The 22,385-nt window shown below is 46.5% G+C and overlaps 1 protein-coding gene across 1 annotated transcript in view; it reads left to right on the top strand.

Moving 5' to 3' along the window:
- The first annotated feature begins 1,175 nt into the window (after positions 1-1,175).
- The window catches only part of PGM1 (phosphoglucomutase 1), a 277,935-nt gene continuing 256,725 nt past the window's right edge, over positions 1,176-22,385 (top strand). The window contains exon 1 of the mRNA XM_085602392.1: positions 1,176-1,911. Within this exon, the coding sequence (XP_085458518.1) occupies positions 1,666-1,911 (246 nt within the window). The 5' untranslated portion in view covers positions 1,176-1,665. The remainder of the gene's footprint in view (positions 1,912-22,385) is intronic.

Raw genomic sequence — 22,385 nt, 5'->3', positions numbered from 1 at the left:
TTTCCTCATGTCCAAGCTGCCTAGACGAGACGTTTGCGCTACTGGGACTTCTTGATGAGATTAAATCAGACAACGGACCCCCATTCCAGGTCAAGGAGTTCCAGGAATACCTAGCTGAAAAGGCCAGCCGACACCGTAAGATCACTCCTCAATGGCCCCTAAGATCACTCCTCAACGGTGAGGTCGAACACTTCATGCAGACCCTCAATCGGGTGCTGAGAATTGGAGTGGAGAAGGGGAAAGATGCTGAGAGCTCTCTCCATATGTTCCTGAACGCATATCGACAACCCCACACAGCACCACCCACTGCGCACCGTCCCATCTGCTATTCCAACATGCACCGCGGGATAGCATCCCGGCAGACCCGGCTTGGCACCCCACCGAACTGGACTGTGAAGCAGCTCAGACCCAGAGGGAAATCACAAACTGGAAAGCAAGCCTCGCATGAGGGGCTCAATCATCCTCACTGTGCGTGGGCGACTGTGCTGTTGTGAAACACAGACACCCTGGGTGGATGTTCTGGATGCTTTATGAGCCTGAGGTGTGGAGAGTCATCACCATCCAAGGGATCTTGGTTTCAGCAAAAAGAGGTATGCGACTGGTGACCCGAAATGTGTCGTGATTCAAGAAGGTGGTCGGACCTTGCCCCAGTCAGGAGCAGAATGACAATCTGGAGATGGAAGACGACTCACTCAGGGATCCTACACCATCCCCTGTGGCGGCTGAGGAGGACCATGGCCTCTCCAGGACTGATGGGGTTGCCCCAGGTGTTGATCCGGCGTGCCAAGACGCCTCGAGCATCCCAGATGGGGTAGGGCCCAAGTCCAATTTCTGGAGCCAGACGTATCGTCTCTGGCCTAATCCTGTCCCCAGCCAGCGGCTAAGAAACTTTATGTGTGTGTTGTACCTTCACAGAAAAGACCATATGAGCGATAAAAACTAAAGAAAAAGAGGGATGTAGAGAGCCACCCGGGCTCTCCATAACAATGTTGCAGCTGTAGCACTCCTCAGAGCGGGTTCGCCTGAGGATATAAATAAACGGGCGAAAGACCACTCGAGGTCTTTGCCCACACAGAGTTGGCAAACTGTGTTGTGTATGTTTTGTGGCCAGTGGGTAGGCCACTTCCTTTAAGTGGGACAGCCCGCTACACTAAGTACCGGAAAGGGCCGGCCCATTTGAACTGGTGGTATTCTATGGAAGGAATTCGTCTCAGTGTGAAGCGTTGCTAATGCAGCTGTGTAGGGGAGAAAGCGCCTGCAGAAGGAGAAAGGAAGGGTGGCTGTGCAGCGCTGAGAGGAACAGAAGCCAGGAGAGATGAGAGGGGAAGGGTAGCTAGCTGTGCAACATGTGAAGGAGCAGGAAACTGTGTACGCTGGAGCGATTACGTGTCGGGGTACCATGCACCTCTCCGAAGGGGGCGTGGCCGGAGCGCTAGTTACAGTTTGTTTAGGTAGGCAGGGATGCCCTTTACCCACGTCACTTCTGTCTCTTTAAAGTGTTAGTGGGCGGTACCCACGTCAGCCGTGCAGGGCCAGTGAGCGGCAGAGGGAGGGCCTGCGTGGCACAGCAAAGCTTTAAGCTACCCGGCCGGTGGCCGTGCTGTCATTGCACCGACCCCCTGCACTGCAAGGACACCTTCCAGGCGGCCGCACCACTTCTCCACCATGCCCAAAATCACCACCATCAAGACCAAGCCGTACAGCGACCAGAAGCCGGGCACCAGCGGCCTGCGCAAGAGGGTGGCCGTCTTCCAGAGCAATGCCCACTACGCCGAGAACTTCATCCAGAGCATCATCTCCACCACGGCCCCCGAGGAGCGGCAGGACGGCGTGCTGGTGGTGGGCGGCGACGGCCGCTATTTCATGAAGGAGGCCGTACAGCTCATCGTGCAGATCGCGGCCGCCAACGGGGTAGGTGTGCGCAGAAGTGGGCGGGCAACCCCGGCCAGGGAGCTGTGCCCGTGCCAGAGGCGAGCTGCCACGGTGCGCGCGCTGAGAGCTGGGTTGTTGGTCAAAAGTGGTTTAGGTTTCTGTGGACCTGTGCCGCGCGCCTACCTGGGTGTGCAGGGAAAGGTGGGCTGTGATGCATGGGCACTGGCTGGTAAAGTGCTGGCCCCTCAGCGTGAGTGCTTGTAGCTGAACAGGCGAGGAGCAAGGTGAAGGGGCGTGACTTGCATTGGTGCAGCAGGTGCAGTGACACTGGGGCATAGAGGCTTGAGGGGCTACTTCAACCCTGGTTATTGCTGTATTTCACTGATCAAACGGCAGTCAGATGGCCATTTCCTTCCGTGCACTAGGGCTCATGATACACTGGCCACCCACTGGCAAGGTGTGGTGTGTGTGCGCGCGCTTGTAGAAATGCGGGCAGGTATAGCACTAGCAAAACTTTAATGTAACTACACGTGTTTCTACATGAACCTGTGCAGTGCAAAGGGAGTGTTACTGTGCGCTAGACCAGCACTTTGTGACATTGTCCCGTGATATGGTGTCCTCTTATATACACTCTTGCATTTTATCGAAGGTATAGTGGGGTGTCGCTGGCCGTGTGTGAAGCATGGGAGGTTGAAGCGTGTCTGCTTGAAACTGAACCTGTGCATAGCGCTGTACCAGAGATATCCAGGTCTCCTGTGCAAAGCGACAGTAGCTCTGTTGAGCATGTATATATGCAGTACGAGAATGCACGTGGATACGTAACTGGACATACCCCTCACAGGGGTAGTCCACGGTATATCTGTCACTGGGCAATGCCTGCACTGGTGTCTGACTGTGGTCGGCCCTTCCTGTGTCTACTGCTGAGCACGGAAGCAGGCGCGGGTGCTTGTAACTGAGGCTGCGCAGAGCAGGGAGTGCTCGCTAGTCTGTAGCGGGCAGTCTGTGCTCGAGCCGCTCTCTGCTGCGTGGTGATGGTGGTGGGTGTGTTTGCGTGCTGGGGGTGCGTGTGAGTGACTTCAGTAGCAGTCTCCACAGAGGTGCTTCTGTGTGTGGGGGGGGGAGCAAGCCAGCCTTCCTCTGCAGCCAGCCCCCCCCCCCCCTCGTTCGTTCTGTACGTGCAGACATGCGGTCTCCTTATGTCACTGCCTTTTCTTCCGACCTGTCATCCACAAGCGCGTAGAAGTGGGCCGGGCGCACCGCTCTAGTGCGGGGCGTTTCATGAATGACATCTTTCGGTGTTAACTGCATTTGAGTCTTAGTTCGGAAGCAGCAGTGTCACGTGCTTATCTTTAGTTTTTAGTCTTGTGCCTTCAATAACTGGTTTCTCACTTGTGTATGGGGACACGCCCCTCGCTTCACCACCCTCACTGCACTTGTGCTGCGCTTTCACAACACTGTACGCGCTCTTATGCTCACTAATTGCACGACCCCTGCTGCTTGCAGCGGTGCCAGAGGCCGAGGTAGCCCTCGCCCTGGTGTGACCTTCAGCGCCCTTGCCGTGCCTACCCTCTGACATTTAAGGGCGAGCCGTCTGAGATCCTGTTTCCAGCTCCAGTCTGCCTTCTGCATACTTCTGCAGCTCCTCGCTGAATGGAAAGGTTATTCGCTGTTTTTTTGCCTCATGGTAACTGGTTTGTTTCACGATGTACCCGATTTAATTTGTGCTTCTAACAGGAGCGTTATGTAACTCTTTAAGCAGGCATATGTTTTCAAGAGCAGGGCATGTGGTTTTTGAAAGAGTCCGAGGCGCCCGTCTCTGATTGCTCAAGCTGTGCATAATATGGCACAGAACTGAAAACAGACACCACCACCTGCGTGTGATAAGGTCGCAATGACGTGGAGAAAGGCACCAGGCCTGTAACGCATCATAATGATGAATCTATTGCGTTTCAGACTAATACCTGCTGCCAGAACAGTCAACAGCTTTTTAATAGCTCCCCATCTCTCTAACATGACCGTGTCCCTAAATTCTCAGGCCACTCTTGACCGGCCGTACTCCCACCTTTCGCCCGTTCCTTTTCCTTCCTGTTTCTTCTGTGCCTTCATACCTATGTACACCGCCGGCCCACTCTTGTCCAGTCACCTCATGTCCTATCTCCCTGGAGCCACAATTATCTGGTTTAGTTGCTATGAGCTTCTCGGCTGGCCAGTGCCCGCTCCCCCGCCCCGCTAGTGTGGCCAGAGTTCCACGTCCGCAGTACATCCTTTTCCAGTCATGACCTTTCATTTGCTACCACAGTGGTACCAGTGAGATAAACAAGTCCCACATCCCGCAGTAAACGTATGTGAAGTAGATGAGGGCAAAGATGTACTAACACAACCCTGTGGTTTTTATTTTTTAGTTAGTGGTTGGTGTTAAGCTAAAAACAAGGAGGCTGATGTGTCCACTTTTCCCTGAGTCTGAGCCATTAGGAGCACTGAATGGTCTCTGCGTTGAATAGGAAGAGATGTACTTACAAGAGAAGGTTTTACAGACTACTCGCTCCTCCTAATGGCTCTTACCCATGGAAAAGTGGACACCGCTGCTTTAATTCCCCATTCCCTCCATCTGTATGCCCAAACCGGTAGTGCCCGTGACACGGGCATTTTCTACAACCCGTGGAAACATTAGGTACATTTTTATTTACCTTTCTTCTCCTATTTCCAATGTACCAGGGTCTGATAGGACTCACTTGGTATCTGCATGTTATAAGGGATATGATCTTGTGGTAACCCAACCACCCACCTCCTTACACCTGGATTCTGTTTCAGTGAATGACTGCTTGGCCACATAATCCAACTCGTATAAATGCTTTGTCATCTGGGATTGCTGCAATAATGTTAATCCTTAACACCAGGGTGCAACTAGACCCAAAGTTTGGGGGAAGCACAAACACGTAAACGGGTGGGTGGAGCCATCTTCAGAACTGAATCAAAATCACTTGTGGGTACTTCATTCTCTCTTCTGCAGTATTTGGAAGAAAAAAAAGTGCTGGGGCCCTCTTCAAGAGGTCACTGCAGCTTGCACCACCCATTGCCACTGCCATAGATAGTACTAACACACCTACTGCCATCACACACCTACAATTGACTATTCCAGGCCCCAAACCTATAAGAATGGCTTGGGTGTCGGGTATCGGTCATTTTTAGTGCATATTGAATAAATAAACCACTGTTGTTGTGCTAATCTCTAAACTAGACAAACAGCGCCATCATTTGGCAGACTGTCATAAGTGCTGTGCTGGCAATTATGTGCAGGCGGCGAGCACCAGAAACCACTGGCTCAAATTAAGCACTGCTCTTCTGGTACAATATATGATATAGGGTGGATTTTCTCAAAGACACATGATCAGTAAGGCACTTTTCAGGTCATTGGGCAGTAAAACAACATTTAACAACTCCCTAAAGAACTTTTAGAAGGATTAATAACAAATGTTGCTTTGCTTCAGTACATATCAAGTCATTAGACCTGGTAAGATGCAGAATTTCAGGTTTGAGTTTCTAGGAGAAGCCACACCCAATTGTGCATTCTAGAACACATCTTCCATTTCCATTAGTTCATCCTAATCATTCCAAAAGAGACAGCGTACAAAATATTTGGGTGCCCACCACCAAATTAAGCTTTTAACAAGCATTGGCATAGCCAATAGGTCTCGCTTTTGGGACCTTATAAGTATTTAGTTATGCAGCACAATATCCTTGGTGCAACCACATCAACTGTTGCGTGGCTAAACACTTATAAGGTCCCAAAGGCAAAACCTATTGGCTATGCCAGTGCTTGGTGTGTGTGTGGTTGTGTGTGTGACAGTAATACTAAAAGCATCTCAAAATAAAGGAACACAAACATAGAGTTTGTGGAAAGACAAAGCACGTTGTAAGTTTAAACTGGCGCAGCAAAGCATTAACACAACTACAAAACAAACAAGATCATTTAGCGAAGACTGAGCGCTGATAATGGATACACACAGCCCATCATCTTAAGAGTTCGATTGCAGTCAATGTGCACTCAAACCTGCCCCCTCCTTGTGAGTTGCACCCCATATTTCATGAGTTGTAACTGCTGCACCCACCATACGCTTTGAGATCTAAAGCGCTACATAGGTCTAATCGATTAACCAGTCGCCAACATGCTGTGCTTTTAAAGAGAATGTGGCAAAAGTTTCCAGCTTCCTCATCCTGTCCTCATGAAAGCACCAACGAAAGGACTCCCTGAATGGTGCAACGGACATGAAGCAGCCGCTGCGATCAGAAATAAACACTGCGAATGTTGTCCAGCTTCACAGTAACATTTTCTTAATGTTCTTTAAAACACAAAACAGTAATACTAAAAGCATCTCAAAATAAAGGAACACAAACATCGAGTTTGTGGAAGGAGAAAGCACATTGTAAGTCAAACGGGTGCAGCAAAGCATTAACACAACAACATGTTCTTTGATGTTTGATGTTTTTTGAACGAGAACATCAAAGGGGTGCCTCAAAAGTGAAAGTGATCGCAGGCGCTTAATGAGCATGACGAGGTTTGCCAGCCTCTGCTCCTAAGTGCGCACCCGCGCACATGCACTGTAGCTCTAGGCTGGCCATGGTAGCATTTTTTTGAGCCCTCACAAAAAGTCTCGCCAGGCCAGCGCATGCGCTGGGTCAGGTGAGACCTAAAAATGGCACTGCTTATGCACAGTTTTGTAGCTATTCTACTTGTCCCATCTTTACCAGCATATAAAACAAAACATTATTTGAAGGACAGACGTTAGTACATGAATCAACTCTGTTGCAGTTGGGGCGTATGCCTCATGTCTGACCTCGTTAACACAGAATTTTGTAAAATCCTCTCATATTTTTAAATGTTGATTATACAAACCCTTGTGAAAGACAAACTGAGCATGAAATGTTATTATCCAAAGTGGCAGCACAATACCGAATCAATACTAAAACATGCAATATATTCATAAGCACTGGTAGCTGTAGAATATTTAATAGTAATACACTTTATGAACCTACTTGGCAGCACTGCTTGAACTAGTCCAACTTAATTCTGTAGGATTTCTACATTTTCTATTGTATGTGTGTATATAGGAAGACTGATGGAGCTAAATCAGAAATGAAATTAAAAAAAAGTTCTAGATTATCAGGAGTAATTCGCATAAGGAAAAGAGTGAGTTGCAGACCTATTGGGTCCTTTTGTGTTGCTGCAGGCAACAATTGGGCAGAAAAGCTAGGCCCAGCAAGCCTGACCCCAACCTTATTTGAATTTCACAGGTAGAGCCCTGCATGTACCACAATACAATGAAAACCTCCCTTTAGAATTTACAATTTCAAGAAATGCCCTTCTTGACTCGACCCATGGTCCTCTCTAAACAATGTCGCTTTTAGCAGGGGTGCCAGGGAGGCAAGGTCCACCCAAACATGACCTTTGGCCCACCAAGTCACAGCAAAAGAGGCCATGACGAAGGCACCTGTTAAGTGCTTCCTCCCTCTCAACCTCGAAACGTTGTATTGTTTTTTTCACTGTCTTTAAAACTGAAATTGGGCGGTGTATTTTGGGGGTAGAGGTGGGCGAGTTAACAGGGAGAGCCCCAGAGCTGAGTTAAGACTGGCTTTGCTTTTAGAGCCCATCCATGAGCCGAGCCCTGGAAATGTTTGCCACGTAAAACATACAACAAACATCACGTAAAATATGATACAATCTCTTCAAAATTCCAAAAGTGCATTTCTTTAACACATGAAAGCTTTGACATTAATGTATCACAATATAGCGCTGCACTGAGTAGTACTTATCAAAAATGATAGTTTTTAGGTCTCACCTGGCGAATGCAGCGCGAAAGCGCTGTCGCCAGCGAGATCTATTGTTGCTGACTTGCCTCGGAAGTGGGACAGGAGATGGGCACGCGCAGGGCTTCTGGCAGATTGGAGCCTGTGTACGCGCATGTACAGCCACGCGGTGTGCACATCTCCTGTCCCCCTTCCGTCCTCCCCAGCCTCATGCACTTTCACTTTCCATTCCCCCCTGTCGGCTCCACGGAGACAACTTGTTAAATGTCTAACCAGCGAACCATTGACTACTAAAAGTTAGCGATTGCTTAGCATCGGAAATTTTAGGACGATAGACTATACTATGTTAATGGAGCATTCAGATATACGCGACCTAGTAGTCGCAGAAATCCACAGGTTTGCCTCCCAGCTCAGGCGGCCCGTTGTCTAGAACTGTCCATTCGTGGACCGCAAGCTCCCTCCCGATACTCCTGGCCACTGGCAGGAATTGCCCCCACTTCCCCTTAGGGATCTCAGTTTAACTTACTGAACCCGCACGACGCCGCCATGTTGAAAACACTTCGGTCTACAGTACCCTGCGTGTGGACCCACCTCCAGTGACGTCACTGGCTACCTACAACCGTAGCACCGCCTCTACAAAAACGTCACTGTGGCCCGGCTGCACCCGTCCTCCCCTAAGACTGCGCATGCCCAAAGGCATGCCCAGAGGCGTCCATGCTGGGGTCAGGCAATCGATTTTTGTTCATTAGGAGGGACATAGAGGCAGTGCTTTAAGTGTGATGAAAAACTTGGGGGGGGTCTCTCAAAGCGGCGTGGCTAATCTAATTAAGGGCGTGCCTTAAAAACACGTAAACTAAAAATCTGTGCTTTGCATTAGTGTGCCGCCCGACTGGTATTTTGTTGTTTATGTCCTTGCATCCAGAAAAGTGACATCATACCTACAAGTCACGTCTATTGCCTTTGTCAATGGTTGTTAGTTGCATAAGATAAATAAGCAGCAACTAATACTTGTTTTCCTCTGGGACGTGCCAGCTCATTGGATGCGTCACCATCTTCTTCATGTCTTCCCTCAGCTTCACGGCCGTCTTGCTTTGCTTGAAGAAACACAAGAACAGAGAGCAGTCACTCGCACTCACTACGGGCGGCTGCATGCTGCAAAACCTAAATGTTTCACATACCACCCACGCGTCTTGTGTAATGCCTTTAGGACTAATGTGGAGTTTAGTGCGCAAGCCCACTGGCCCCTTTTTCAAATGGGTGTGCGCTTTTATTTACTGAGGAAAAGGCGAGCATGCATAGGAGCGCTCGAGACAGTCGGTGTGTAGGTGAGAGTGCTTTCACCGCTGGCATAGGAGGACTGTATCCAAGGAATGAGCGCTACAGCAACCGGAGGGTGTGACTCAGCAGACATTGTGCAACCGCACTAGAGACAGTGGCGAACAAGGAAGCCTGCGGAAGTTTACGGAACAAGTAGACAGCGGGAGCACTCTGGGGCGAAATAATGCTGCTGTCGGGTCGTGAAAACTTGAAGCATCTCAGAACGGCACGACCACGTGAGAGCGTCAGTTTGAGCACGGGGCGTTTTCAGTCAGGAAGTGGGATACAACACTTGAAAGATGGAGACAGTGCATACTGTGCGGGTGCGTCCTGATGCAACTGTAAACAGTTTTTAAGAATTTTGTTTCAAACAAATGAGCTGGTCTCAGTTTTTTTTTCCCCAGCAGAAACTCAAAACTTTCTGTACAACGCTCAAATCTGCATGCAACTTTGGGGCACAACTGGGACTCGCCGAATTATGAGATACAATTGTTAAATTAGAAACAGCTGCAGGCAGCAACTGCCATATCTTGACAATACTGGGTGACCAGATTCTCAAAACAACAAGCATTTGCAATGCAGTAGGTCTCGCATTTACGAGAGTTTGAGCCATTGGCATTGTAAATGACAATGCCTTTTATGTGTTGATTTTTTAAAACATAAATAAAAGGCATTTAACAATGCCAATAGCTTAAACTCTCGCGAATGCGAGACCTATTGGATTGCAAATGCTTGTTAAACATGAGCTTACTCATTCCTGGCCCCGCTCTTGCATTGGTGACAGTGCTATTATTGAACCAACAGGCAAGACAGTTGTCTCGTGAACCCTGAATGTGGCCCAGAATATTATAGCACAGCATTAGTCTAGGAAATCAAACACAATCGGTATTTGTATAGTTGGTTTTATGATTCATGTATTTGAACATGCTTTCATGCACAAATATGAAGAAAAACAAGTTTTGGTGAAATAAATGGTGTGATCTTGGGCTAATATTTTAAGTGGGGAAGCTGCAATTTATCCAGGTTTTGTTTTGTACAAATCGGCCACTTAATGGCTATCTATTTGTCTCTCCTTTTTTGTGTATGCTTTATTTTTACCTTTGTGCAGTCTTCTGCAGTTTTTATTTAATTTAGTGCAAACTCGACCTAAAGGTATTGAAGCACTTTACATGAACACCAGTTACATTATACAAGGTCATTCCTTTTAGGCACTGGAGATTTACCCAGAATGTTCAGCCAACGCCAAGACTCAAACCTAGCTTGTTAAGTTCAAAAGTTGGAAGCTCTTGCCATAATGTCACATCCTGGGTAGATTGAGGGTGGCAGGCGGAAGGTACATGAAAGCTTGGTTTGTTATGGGTTCAAAGTTCCAAGCGCGCCTCCAGCTGATCCAGGCTTCAGGCACATATCAAACTTTCTGTGGGTCCTCCATCTCTAGTTGGGAGACTGGGGACTGAGGTTTATTTGCCAATGATGCAGCTAGTACAGTGACAGCAAGGCCTTTGAACTGCATTCTGCACCTCAATTATGGCCTGTGTGGGGATTTTGAGAGTGCTTATGTATTTTAGCTTGTGTAAGACACATGCAGTAATATACTGTAGGATGAGGGGGGCATGCATTGTACTATTCAGATAGTAGCAGTGCATGTCTCATTGGATGAACAGCCACCTGGACGAAAAATTCATAAATGTTCCATAAGAATTAATGTGAAATTACTATGCCTAATAGAGTAAGGACTTGATTCACAAAGGTAAACCTACTTTTGTGTAAGTTTATTATTTTGTTTGTATTCGCAAACTAAGAGTTTATTTTTGCTAACAGAAATTTTCAGACAATGCCGCAGTCTGGTTGGAGAGCTCCGCTTATAAAAAGTTAGGCCTTTCCTACCTTTTTATGTACGGAGTATCTGCCACTAGTGTGGTCTCCAAAGTTGTAAAATTACTATTTGTAAAATTGAACGTGCAGTTTATGAATATCAAAATATAGTAAACTTGCACAAAAGTTTAAGATTACCTTTCGAATCGGGCTCTAATTGGGTCTGTCTTTGAACATTCTCAGGCCATAGTCAACACCACTGGAATAATGCAATTTTATGGCGGTGTTTTCCACAAAAATACAGATTTGCCACATAATCTTGCATCTGCTGTATAATATACAGCAGTCGCGGCCAGCATGAATCGCAGGTTGGGGGGGGGGGGGGGGGGAGGGTTGCGAGCATGGGGGGATTAATTTAATATTTGAAAAAGTACCTTCGCCTCTGGTGCCAGACTCCCGCGTCACACCTCCTGCTCTCTGCTCACAGGAAGCAGAAGCAGGCAGCCTCCCTCTCTTTCCCCCCAAGCTAATCCTAACGCTGCAATGGCAGAGTTGTGATTGGCTAGGATGCTGTCCTTACAGGCGTCTATGGGGAGGCTGTTTTCTTCATGCAGGCTGCGCAGCAGCCTACATGAAGGAAACGGTTCATGCTGTGACTGGTTTGGTCGGCCCTAGGACCGACCAAACAGTCAGCGCCCATAACATTGGGCTAGCCACTCCTCCCCGACCCACACGCCCCCAACCAGGCATACCCTTCTTCTGCTTGCTCGCAGTGTGAGAAGCGGAAACATAAAATGGTATTTATATCATTTTATGTTTCTGCTTCTCGTACGGCAAGAAAGCAGTGGGGTGACGCTCCAGCACCCACGTGGAGGAGACACCCCTGATCTACAGATAAAAAAAAAAAGTTCCTAGCTCAAACGTTATTAAAAAATGCTTCAATACATGTTGTAGTTGAAGACCCTGTGCAAAGGTTGACTGCTCACCTTTCAGTTGCTTATTGTTAAACTTGTATTTTAAACTTGTATTAATGAGGTGCGACCTAGGTCCAGGCAGTGTTAATGAGTTCATAAAAATAAATGAAAGAATACTGTCACAAAATGTCATTTCATGACACCGTATAACATGCCTTTTCTTGCTGCACAATTTTAGCCAACTCTGCTGCATAATTTGGTCCCCCCTACCATAAAAATACAGTGCCCATGGTGATACTCTTTGTCTAGCCACATCTACTCGCTCTGGGACTGATAATAATTCATTTCAATAAGGTTACCACAGCTATGCAATATGGGATAATATACACACGGTGGCTTTATTGCGAATTTTCTAGATTTACCTTAGAACTACATAATCCTATCTAAGAACCTTCAGATCATCCTCTACTGCAAACTCAACATCACAGCCCAAGTCAACACCCTCAGCTCCTTATGCTTCCACATATGTAAGATGCTGAGGAAGATTTTCAAATGCAGTATCCCAGTAAACATGCAGAAAATCATCACCCACACTCTTGCCACCAGCAGCCTAGACTACAAGAACACCCTCTACGCTGGGATAAACAAGCATCTCATTGGGAGGCTGCAGAACATTAGAATTTGGCAGCCAGAATCTATTCCAACCTTCCACATCTGACCTCACCTCAAGGAGCTACACTGGCTACCCAAATGAGCACTTTTCAGACTCCTGCCCCCAAACTTTTAAGGCACTGTGGCCCAGCATACCTCGAAAATATCATCTGCTTTCACAAACCTTCCAGACACCTCGGCTCGGCTCATACTTGTTCACAACCAATGCATATGGAAAACTAGATCTGGGGGTTTAGACTTCTCCTACATCGCTCCTAAAGCATGAAATGATGTGCTGTTACTCAGCCGAGCCTCCTCTTCTTCATTTCTTTAATTCCACAAGTACCTGAAGACCTGGCTTTTCAAGTAACCACATTAGGCCCTAGGTTTGGCTAATCCCCCACCTGCCTGCTCAGTGCCAGGCTACCCATGGGTGAAAGTGTACTTCACAAACCAATATGACATGACCCGAGAGAAGCAAATGCACTTTTTGGAGCATTCGGTTTAAACTGGTACAGAACCTGACCATGGCTGGAGTATTCTGTTAGTCTGGATGATTGCTTTTGTATCCCATGTTGTGTGTCTGTTTGCCTCTGTGCCCCACATCAATTATACGGATGGGCTAAGAGGCAAAAGGATGCCTTGTTTGCATGGATTCACTCCCGATGCAAATGAGGCAACCTCCTCTTAATATAGCACTGGCTATATATGCGTGCCAGCACTTCAGTATTATGGAAGGGTCTGTGTAAGCATCTGTGGCCCCAGGGCTGGACTGGCCGTAGCAGGCACCGGGCATTTCCCCTGTGGGCCGCCGGGTTGGGGCCCGTTTTTTTGGTACAGGGCCGTTTTTGCAGCATAGCTGCAATATCGGATGCTGGAACGAAATCGGCCGAAACCGGTTGTGGCAAACAGCTCAGCCGCACCCCCAGTCTGGCCCCTTCTGTAACCGGGGCACTCTGTGTAATACGGTCCCAGAAGGTTACCCGTTTGCCTGCAATTACTGGCTTTACACTTCTCGGCATGAAAACTGCTCTTAGTTGTCAACAATACTGCTTTCTTTTTTTCTCAAATGTGATGCTGTTTTTAAATCTTTCTTTATCAAAGAAAGTGCACTGCAAAAGAATGACATGAAAATAAACAGTGACCAAAGTTCACCGTATGCAAAGAAATGGGTGTTGGGCAAATTGCAAGGAGTAAGTAGCTCATCTTCCTAGTGAGAAACGTCAAGGCTTTGGTGTGGTAATGGGCACCTCCTTAAACTTGAAATACTATTAGAATCTTCTTGGAATCCAGGTGCTTCTGTTGAAGCTTGGCCAGCTGGAAATCATAAGGGTTGGGGCTGTTGAGTATAGATACCTGCTCTTGCTTCCAAATAACTCTCTAAATGCACTGTATACCTGTTCAGAAGAAGATATGACGCAATCGTGGACTTGTAGGCTTCCTCCAGATTTGACAAAAATCCGGCCCACATTGGCCCACCCGAACGTATCCTGGCCCATCTAGAGGAATATACCTGGAACCGGGTAGGTCTCTAAACCTACTAATTTTTTCTGTATCACAAATTCCTGTCACTGTCTGACTTTTACGTCTTTTTCTCACCACCTTTATTTATTTATTCTACTCCTCCCCCCCTCCCCCCCCCGCTGTTAATTTTCTGTTCTGCTTTTATCAAATAAATACAGCTAGCATTTCTAATCACACTGGAATGATGTCATAAAATGAAGTAATTATTCTTCATAGTCATGGCTATGGCATATGGATTTTAACCAATTAGAAAGCTAGAGACAAGTATAGTGCATTATAACCTGCAATAGTATTCATAACTTATCTCCAGTGGCGGTGTGTGCTGAAAGAACAAAGTCATTTTGAGCGAGGTGCATTCCAGGGACTGATTTTAGTGGGTTGTGACAGCTCAAGTAGGATGCCCTCACATAGGTTCTTGTAGAAGACGCCTTGGTGCTCTGGCTTAAATGACCATTCATGTGATCATTTCTGAACAATCCAGTATTGATCCGGGGCAGTTTGATTTCAGTTGCACATTGGCTGAGTTTAGTAATGCCAGTTCTTCAAGATTCCCCGAATAATAAATCAGTTTTACATGACAGCACTATGTCTTCTCAGGAACTGGTCACCTGAATTGCAACTGCTTTGTACCTGTTGCATAAAAATAGTGCAGGTGCACTCTCATCATCTCGGTGTCTTCATCTTCACTTCATGGGTTCAAAAACTCACTTGCACACTACAGGTGTGTGAATTTGGCAGAGTAACACCATGCTCACTTTCATTTCTCTAGCATGATTGGCATCCAAGTTTGATCCTTGCTAAACTGAAATCCTTCACGTTCAGTGTGCATTTCCAACAAAAGCATTAAAAAACTATGCTTGAAATCTTAGCATGACATTTGCGTGGTATGGCATTCTGGACTAAAAATCTTTCCTGCAGTTGTTATATTGCTAGTTCTTTTGGCCATGGATAGTGTCAAGATTAATTGAATTTCACTGTGGAAGAAAAAGTGAGAGAAGTCTCAACTTTGAGATCATTAAGTAGCACTAGGCCTAACCTCTGGTGTTCTGGATTTAGAAGTAACTCCGTTTTCTGCGGGTTCAACATCGAAAAGTTCTCAGCCATCCTAGATTGATATTTGAGGAGAACTGAGTGTGCAGAAGAGGTTTTTAAATTGAGATTTGTGTCATCCACATACTGGAGTGGTGACACTGAACGTCCTCTCATATAAAACTCGGCTCTTTGATATCCAGTTTAGATAGTGAGGGGACTAGAATGGAACCCGAGGAACACCACAAGTCATCACAGTGAAGGCTGAGGTATGGCAACCAATCTTCAACAGCTGGGATCTGTTAGCTAGACTAAAAGGGGAACCAGCTCCGATCAGTTCCGCAAAGATTTATGCAATTATTGCAATCCATTGTCTATGATCAACTGTATTGAAGATTGAGAAGTACCAGATGACTGGAAATGCCACCATCCAGTATCTGATGTGTGTCACCAAGGATCTTGAGTAGCTGACTTGGTGCTGGAGCCGGGCAGGCACCCGATATCAAGAGTTGTAAGGAATTGGTTATTGTTGGGTCTCACATTGAAGACTGCTTCAGCTGTCTGTTATCGAAGACCTTTTGTTACTAATACGTTAAAATCTGCATATAGTGGACTTTAGGTTAAGCCATTGTTTTTGATTGGATGACTAGCTGGTCTTTTTTTTTTTTTTTTTTTTTTTCCATTTCCCTGCTTCTTGGTAAATGGCTTTCCTCCCTTCTTCGGGAGTATTTCTTATTAACTCTCTTCTAATACTGAATGCATTTAGGGAAGTACTTATTTATTTCCTTCAGCACTCCATGGGAGGCGATGTGTTTTCTAGCTCACTCCCTCCAGTGCTGATTTCCTCTCAAATATCTGCCCCACTGCATGCTATGTGGTTCTCTCAGCCGCTTCTCAGCTTGTCTGTTCTGCCCCACTGCTCCTGCCTGGCTTTGTTTTTGCTTCTCTTTTCCTTTTCTATTTTTTTTCTTCTCTTTCCTCCTTCAAATTTCTCTGTTTGGCCACCATGCTCTTTGACTTCTGCTCCCCTGCTTCTTTTGTAGTGGTTTTTGTCTTGCTTTACAAATTAAGGGTTTACTTCTTTGGGTACGTTCCAGCAGCTGCATCTTTCTGCTGTGCTTCTCCTTTTTCAAAACACACTTTTTCACATTTTAAATTATTATTTTTAATGTATTTCTCTAAGATTGGTATCTATCATCTTAAAACCACAAACAAATAAAATGGCAGCTCCGTCCTATCCATATGCACATGCATAGTGACGCATGCAAAATATCCTAATACTGGACAGATACAGCATGATGAGGCGTACGCAAATGTATACACGTCACTGCACTTTTTTTTTTCTCTTTTCCGATCCTGAATAGTATTGCCAAAGAAAACTGGCAAAGCTTCTAGGTCGGCAGTTTCACCAAAAGTCAAGACTAAATCAATCGGCGTTTGTATAGGTCAATACTGTCACCCCATGGGGTATCTGGGTGCTGGGGGTGTGACGCCTGTATGGTGAACTCCGCTCAGTTCGCGGAGATTTCCAAGCTCCACAGAGCACAGAAGTGGAGTTTTTTCCGCATTAGCCAATGTCAAGTTGGCGAGTGTAACAAGGAAAATCTACTTCCCGGCAAGTTTCTCAGTGCAGGCCGTTGCGGATGGTTGCGACCTCTCGTGTTGAGAAACCTTCTGTTTATGTTGAGAAAGCTGCTGCTTGGCTAGAAAATCTACCTGAGTGGCAAGAAAAGAAGCTGCCCCTCTTGCGCCCAAGCCTAGTGATGTCTCAGTTGAAGAGCCAGGTCTTGAGATTCTTTCTAAAGTCTTACAGGGAGGGTGTTGTTCAAAGGTGGAGGGGCAGGCCATTCCAGATCTTGGCAGCAATGTAGGAGCAGTGCTCGCTGTTGCGGCTTAGACGGACGCGGGGTGTGTGTGTGCACGGGCTAGTGCTGAGGAGCACAGGTGTCTTGCGGGTCAATGGAAATTCAATCAATGGTCTATTTAGGTCGGTCCTTAATTGTGTAGAGCTTTTGTAGGCATGCATGAGGATCTTTAACATATCTCTTCTGTGTGGGGAGGCAGTGGACGTGTTTGAGGCGGGGGGGGATGTGCCTTCTTTTGGAGAGGTCCAGGATGAGTCTGACTTCCACATTCTGTATGGTCTGAAGTCATCTGAGGAGGTTGGTGGCTATGCCAGCTTAGAGAGCGTTGCTGTAGTCAAGGCGGCTAGTAATGAGGGCCTAAGTGACGGCTTTTCTGGTTTCAATAGGGATCCATTGGTAAATTCTGTGGAGCATGTGAAGAGTGTGGAAGCAGGAGGAGGCGACGGTATGGACTTACCATTACATGGTCAATTCGCTGTTGAGGATGACGTCAAGTTTGTGTGTGGTCTGTTGGTGTTGGTCTGAGTTCTGTTAGCCAACAGCTGTGGTCCCAAATGGAAGTGTTCTCAAAGATCAGTATTTCTAGCTTGTCGGAGTTGAGTATAAGACAGTTGTCCCTCATCCAGTTGGCTACATTGGTCATAGCGTTGTAGAATTGATTCTGGTGAAGGCGGGTCTTCGAAAAGCGAGAGGATAAGTTGAGTGTCGTCTGCGTTTGAAATTCTGTGGCGGCCGTAGGATCAGGAGATGTCAGCAAGGGGGGGGGGGTGGTTTATGTAGGTGTTGAAGAAAGTGGGGCTGAGGGATGAACCCTGATGTACGCTGCATATGATATCCTTGGGTTCAGAGGTGAAGGGATGCAACTGGATGCTCTGTGTGCATCCTGTAAGGAAGGAGGTGATCCACTTTAGAGCATTGTCCTATGCCAATGTTGAAGAATCTTCTGGTGCGAGTGTGGTGGGAGATGGTGTATAACACTGCCGAGAGGTCGAAGAGGATCAGGGCCAGAGTCTGTCCACGGTCGACGAGGGTTCTGATGTAATCTGTGGCGGCTATCGGAGTGCTCTTAGTGCTGTGGTTGGCACAGAATCCTGATTGGGAGGCATCAAGTAAGAGGTTTTGCTTCAGGTAGCCAGTGCGTTATTGGTTGATGGCCTTCTCAAGTGTTTTGGCTGGGTAAGGGAGGACGGAGATCGGAGGGAAATGTTTGAGCTCGCTGGGGTCAGCTAATGGTTTCTTTAGGAGGGGTCTGATTTTTGCGTGTTTCCAACTATCCAGGAAGACTGTTGTGGAGATGGAGGTATTGATTAGGCTGGTTAGTTCTGGGCTGAAAGGGTTGATTCTGAGGTTGAAGAGGCAGTGGGGGCTGGGGTTGATGGGTTCCCCTGAGTGGATGGATGACATGATAACAGAGTTGGTCTGAGTAATGTGCGGGGACCAGGTGGTGACCAGTTGGTTGGGGTTGTTAAGGTTCAGATCACTGGGTTGAGGATCCAAGTTGTTGTAGATGGTGGCGACCTTGTTGCAGAAGTAGTCCCTGAGGGTGTTGCAGGGTTTTTAGGAGGGATGAATGGAGTTCTCTGTGGTCGTTTGTTTGGAGAATCCTTTGACTATTTTGAAGAGTTCGGTCATGTGGTTGGCTGCTGTGTTTATGGCGGGCTACGATGGATTCTCTCTAGGCTTCTTTGATGCGCTGGTGGTAGTTGCTGAGGGCTGCTTTGTGAATGGCTGTCGATGGGGCTCTTTGAGGCGCACCATTGGTTCTCGAGTTGGTAGCAGTGGTGCTTGGTGGTTCTGAGCTGTACCAGCTGGCAAGTTTAGAGGCTTTGTAGGATTTTGCAGTTTTTTTTGGGGTGCCCCTGTTCGCGCATTAGGTGATCCAATTGGAAAAATTCTGGACGGCCCAGTCAAGGTCTGATGAGGTTTCATGTTGGGTGGCGTGCCTTTGTCCACTGTGTTTTAGTTACCTTACCTTGGCTGCAGTGGGAGGAACTGTGGTGCTTGGTGATGATGTGCTGAGTGTTGGACATGGTGAAGTGGACAATGGCTTGATTGGTCCAGGTGAGTTCTCTGATGTGGGTGAATTTGATTCCATTGCTGCAGGTGAAAATTGGGTCAAGAGTTTGTCTGGCTTTGTGTGTGGGTACTGTGACTAGTTGGGTGAACAAATGAATGTGTTGTGAGTTGGAAACACCTCTCAGTGGCTTTTTCTGAGACACAGAGGATCGAACACTGGTGTGTAAATAGGAATAGGCTCACAATTCGGTTTCATCAGGATTGAAATTAGATTTTTCATATTTTTTTAAAGTTTGAACAAAATAAAATGTATTGCTCCCTAAAACAAATAACCCCATGGCTGGGATGTGGGAACAGGAGCTTGTGAAGTTAGAAGTCGCTGTCAGTGCTCGGCTCTTCCATTCTTAGTATGTAGACGTGAAGCCTGCCTGTGATTTCAAAATAATCTAAAGTGTAACTAATTGTAGCCATGGTTGATTTGTGTACGTAGCAGTTCACGCTTTTGATTTCTGCGACCTGCAATGCTGTGCTGTTACAAAGTATCCTTTACTACTGTTGAATAGTTTGAGAGTAAGGACTCCTGAGGATGCTGAATGAATTCCCCCCCACACCCCTTTTTTAAGTAAGAAGGAGGTATTTTAAAACCGCATGGAGGCTAAATTCTACTGCAGGTAATGTTGCTAACCTCACATCAGTCTATATTTTCTTATCACCCCACAGAAGTTATAGATATTTATTAACCATTTACCATCTTTATCTACTTTTAACACACTTGCTGAATTCATAAGTGGCCATTGTTTTTCCTCGGGGTCTAGTATTCAAGTCACACATGGGACACCCGTGAACCTTGGGAATCGGCCAGAACACAAAACATGTAACACATCATGTCTCTGACCCCAGTCTTCGAGGAAACATGGAGCCATGTGCAAGCCTGAATCCTAGGTTATGCAGTGTTGTCAGGCTATGCCAGTGGTAAATGCAAGGGTGCATCAACCCCTCCATTCAGCAGTTTGAGTGGGGTGTGGGTGTCGCTGTGCAGTACTGTGTAACATGAAACATTTATGTATTTGCAGATGGCTCCTTTAACTTCGGTCGGATTCTGGTCTTCAAATAAGCTCACAAGTACAATCTCTTGCAAAGGAAGGGAGGGATGGGTAGGGAGATGGTGGGATGGAGACTGGATGGATAGGTGAATGGAGAGTGATGGCGGGAGACAATGATGGAGGGTATTTGGTTGGAAGGATGCAGAGATAGACGGCTGGAGAGAGGATGGGTGGATGAAGAGTGTGTATGGAAGGGTAGGATGAATGGATCGGGAGAAAAGAGAATGGATTGACTAATGGATAGGGCGATGGGCAGACAGCAAGAAGGATGAATGACAGCTACACGACTGAAGAAGTGAGGAGAAATACCACAGGATGTAGTAGAAAGGTGGAGGATGGATGAAAAAGGGGTGGATGGATGAGACAGACGCAAGGATTGAAGGAAGAAATAACAAAGGATGGAAAGCATGAAAGAAGAATGGAAAACAATAAAGAACTATGGAGAGTATGATGGACAAAGATTGAAAGACTTAACGAAATTTTAAGAATTCCAGTTTCCATTCTTTACAGGGTTGGAGGTATCCATTTCCTGAACAACTGCCAGGTTCACTTACCTCATCTACACTCTCAGAGCTGTTTAGGACATGCTTCAGAATGGGCATATTTCATTTTTTTTTTTTTTTTGTGCCTCCTAATTTGAGCAAATGTGCATCAAAAAGCAAACCCCGTCAGCCACCAACAAATGTGATTTAACAATTACCATTCCAGGCAAAGTACCACAGCCTTTGGTTTCGAAAAATACAAGCTCACCTGAAATTAAGTCAAAGCGTTTCCTAACTCTGTCCGCTCTCACTCGAGCTCCTAAGATGAGTGCAGCTCGGTCAGAACATGCACCTTCTATCCAGTGCAAGTGAAACCAAATGGCTTAGAATCTTAATGATGGCCTAAATCATGGGAAAGACAAACTGACCTTTAAGCAGTTTCAGCATTGGAAGGGAAGACGTCCATCTACCAGGGACACTCTGTTTCAACCTGTTCTAGTGCTTGTTTTCTGGCAGTGTCTTTGAACACTTGTTTCTCAAAATTCCATTCATGTTAAGCCAGAAAAAGGACTTCAGCATACACCTTTCCAGGCAAAGTATAACTGGTTTTGGGTTAATAAACCGTACTCTACGTAAGAAGAGTGTAGTTTAGACCGAATGATCCACGTGGAGAGAATGGCGTGGCGGATATGTTTTCTTTTCCCTTTGTCTCTTCATACAAGCACTAAAAGATAGAATAAGAATCTTCTCCTCGGCGTCAAAGATTGAAGAACTAAAACAGCCCTTCTGATGTTCTGGAATTGCACTATGAGCAGAAAATAATCTCAATTTCGGCTTGTTTTTGGAGTCCTTTTGATCTCTGGTTATCCTATCCCTTGCCGCTGTAATTGAATACCTTTTCAAACTAGTTCTAGTAAATAATACGAGCATTGACTTCCAGCAGCTGGTTGGGAAGTAAATGATAATGTGTTGCTGGAGCAGTATTTGGGGTTTTGCTGTCGAGCACTTACTAGCCTAAACTAGAGGGTGGTGCCACTCGCTGACAGATGCGCGAGACTTGGCTGTGAGGGAATGTAGTCAGTTATCTGTGCCTGCAGCAGCATTTACCACTGCTCATGAACTCTGTCGCACCCACCAGTGCTTGAGCAATGTTTGTTCGTACACTGTGCTCTGAGGAATTTCCTGCAAACAAATGCTGAGTCAGCAATTGGCCGGGATTCACCTGTGCACTAATCCGGAGTGTTTTGCTCTAGAGTCCTGGAGCGAAGCTTCACCATTTGTGCATGTCAAAATAGCCTGTGCTGACACTTAAGTGCCGGTGCCGGGCACCAGAACCCACCAGCTCAAATTAAGCACTGATTTTAAAACTAATATTCATTATACTTATACTTAGGCGCACCCTCCTCAGTAATTGCCAAACTCCAGTTAGTTCAAAACAGCGCAGCCAGAATTCTAACGGGCACCCCAAACAGACAATCAGCCAAACCTGCCTTACACTCCCTCCACTGGCTTCCCGTGCTTGAACGCATTAAATTCAAGTCATTATGTATTGCCCATAAAACACTGTCAGGTACAGGCCCAGCAATCAACTCAGCCCTGATTCTTCCCTATAAAGCCAAGAGAAAACTTCGATCAGATGACCTGCGTCTGGCCGAGGAGCCGAGAATAAAAAGAGCCAGAAGTGGCGGACGACTCTTTTCTTACAATGTCTCCAAACTCTGGAACTCCCTGCCGCTTCAGCTACGTCTGATTCCCAATCATCTGACCTTCAGAAAACTACTTAAAACTTGGCTGTTCCCATAGTCGGGCCTCCGTCCTTGTATGATCCTTCAGCGCTGGGACACTCCCGGGTAGCCATGCGCTTTATAAATATCGTTTTCATTTCATTTCATTTTCTTTGCCTGAAGTGCTCCGAAAAGTGGTTGTAGATTGTTCCGTTAATATCTTATTCATGTATTCCTACGTGGCTTCCTGATGTAGCTTCTTCTTTGA

The sequence above is a fragment of the Triturus cristatus genome, chromosome 4_2, assembly GCF_964204655.1.
Source record: "Triturus cristatus chromosome 4_2, aTriCri1.1, whole genome shotgun sequence".
Classification (NCBI taxonomy): Eukaryota; Metazoa; Chordata; class Amphibia; order Caudata; family Salamandridae; genus Triturus; species Triturus cristatus.
This window is presented reverse-complemented; position numbering and strand designations above follow the sequence as displayed.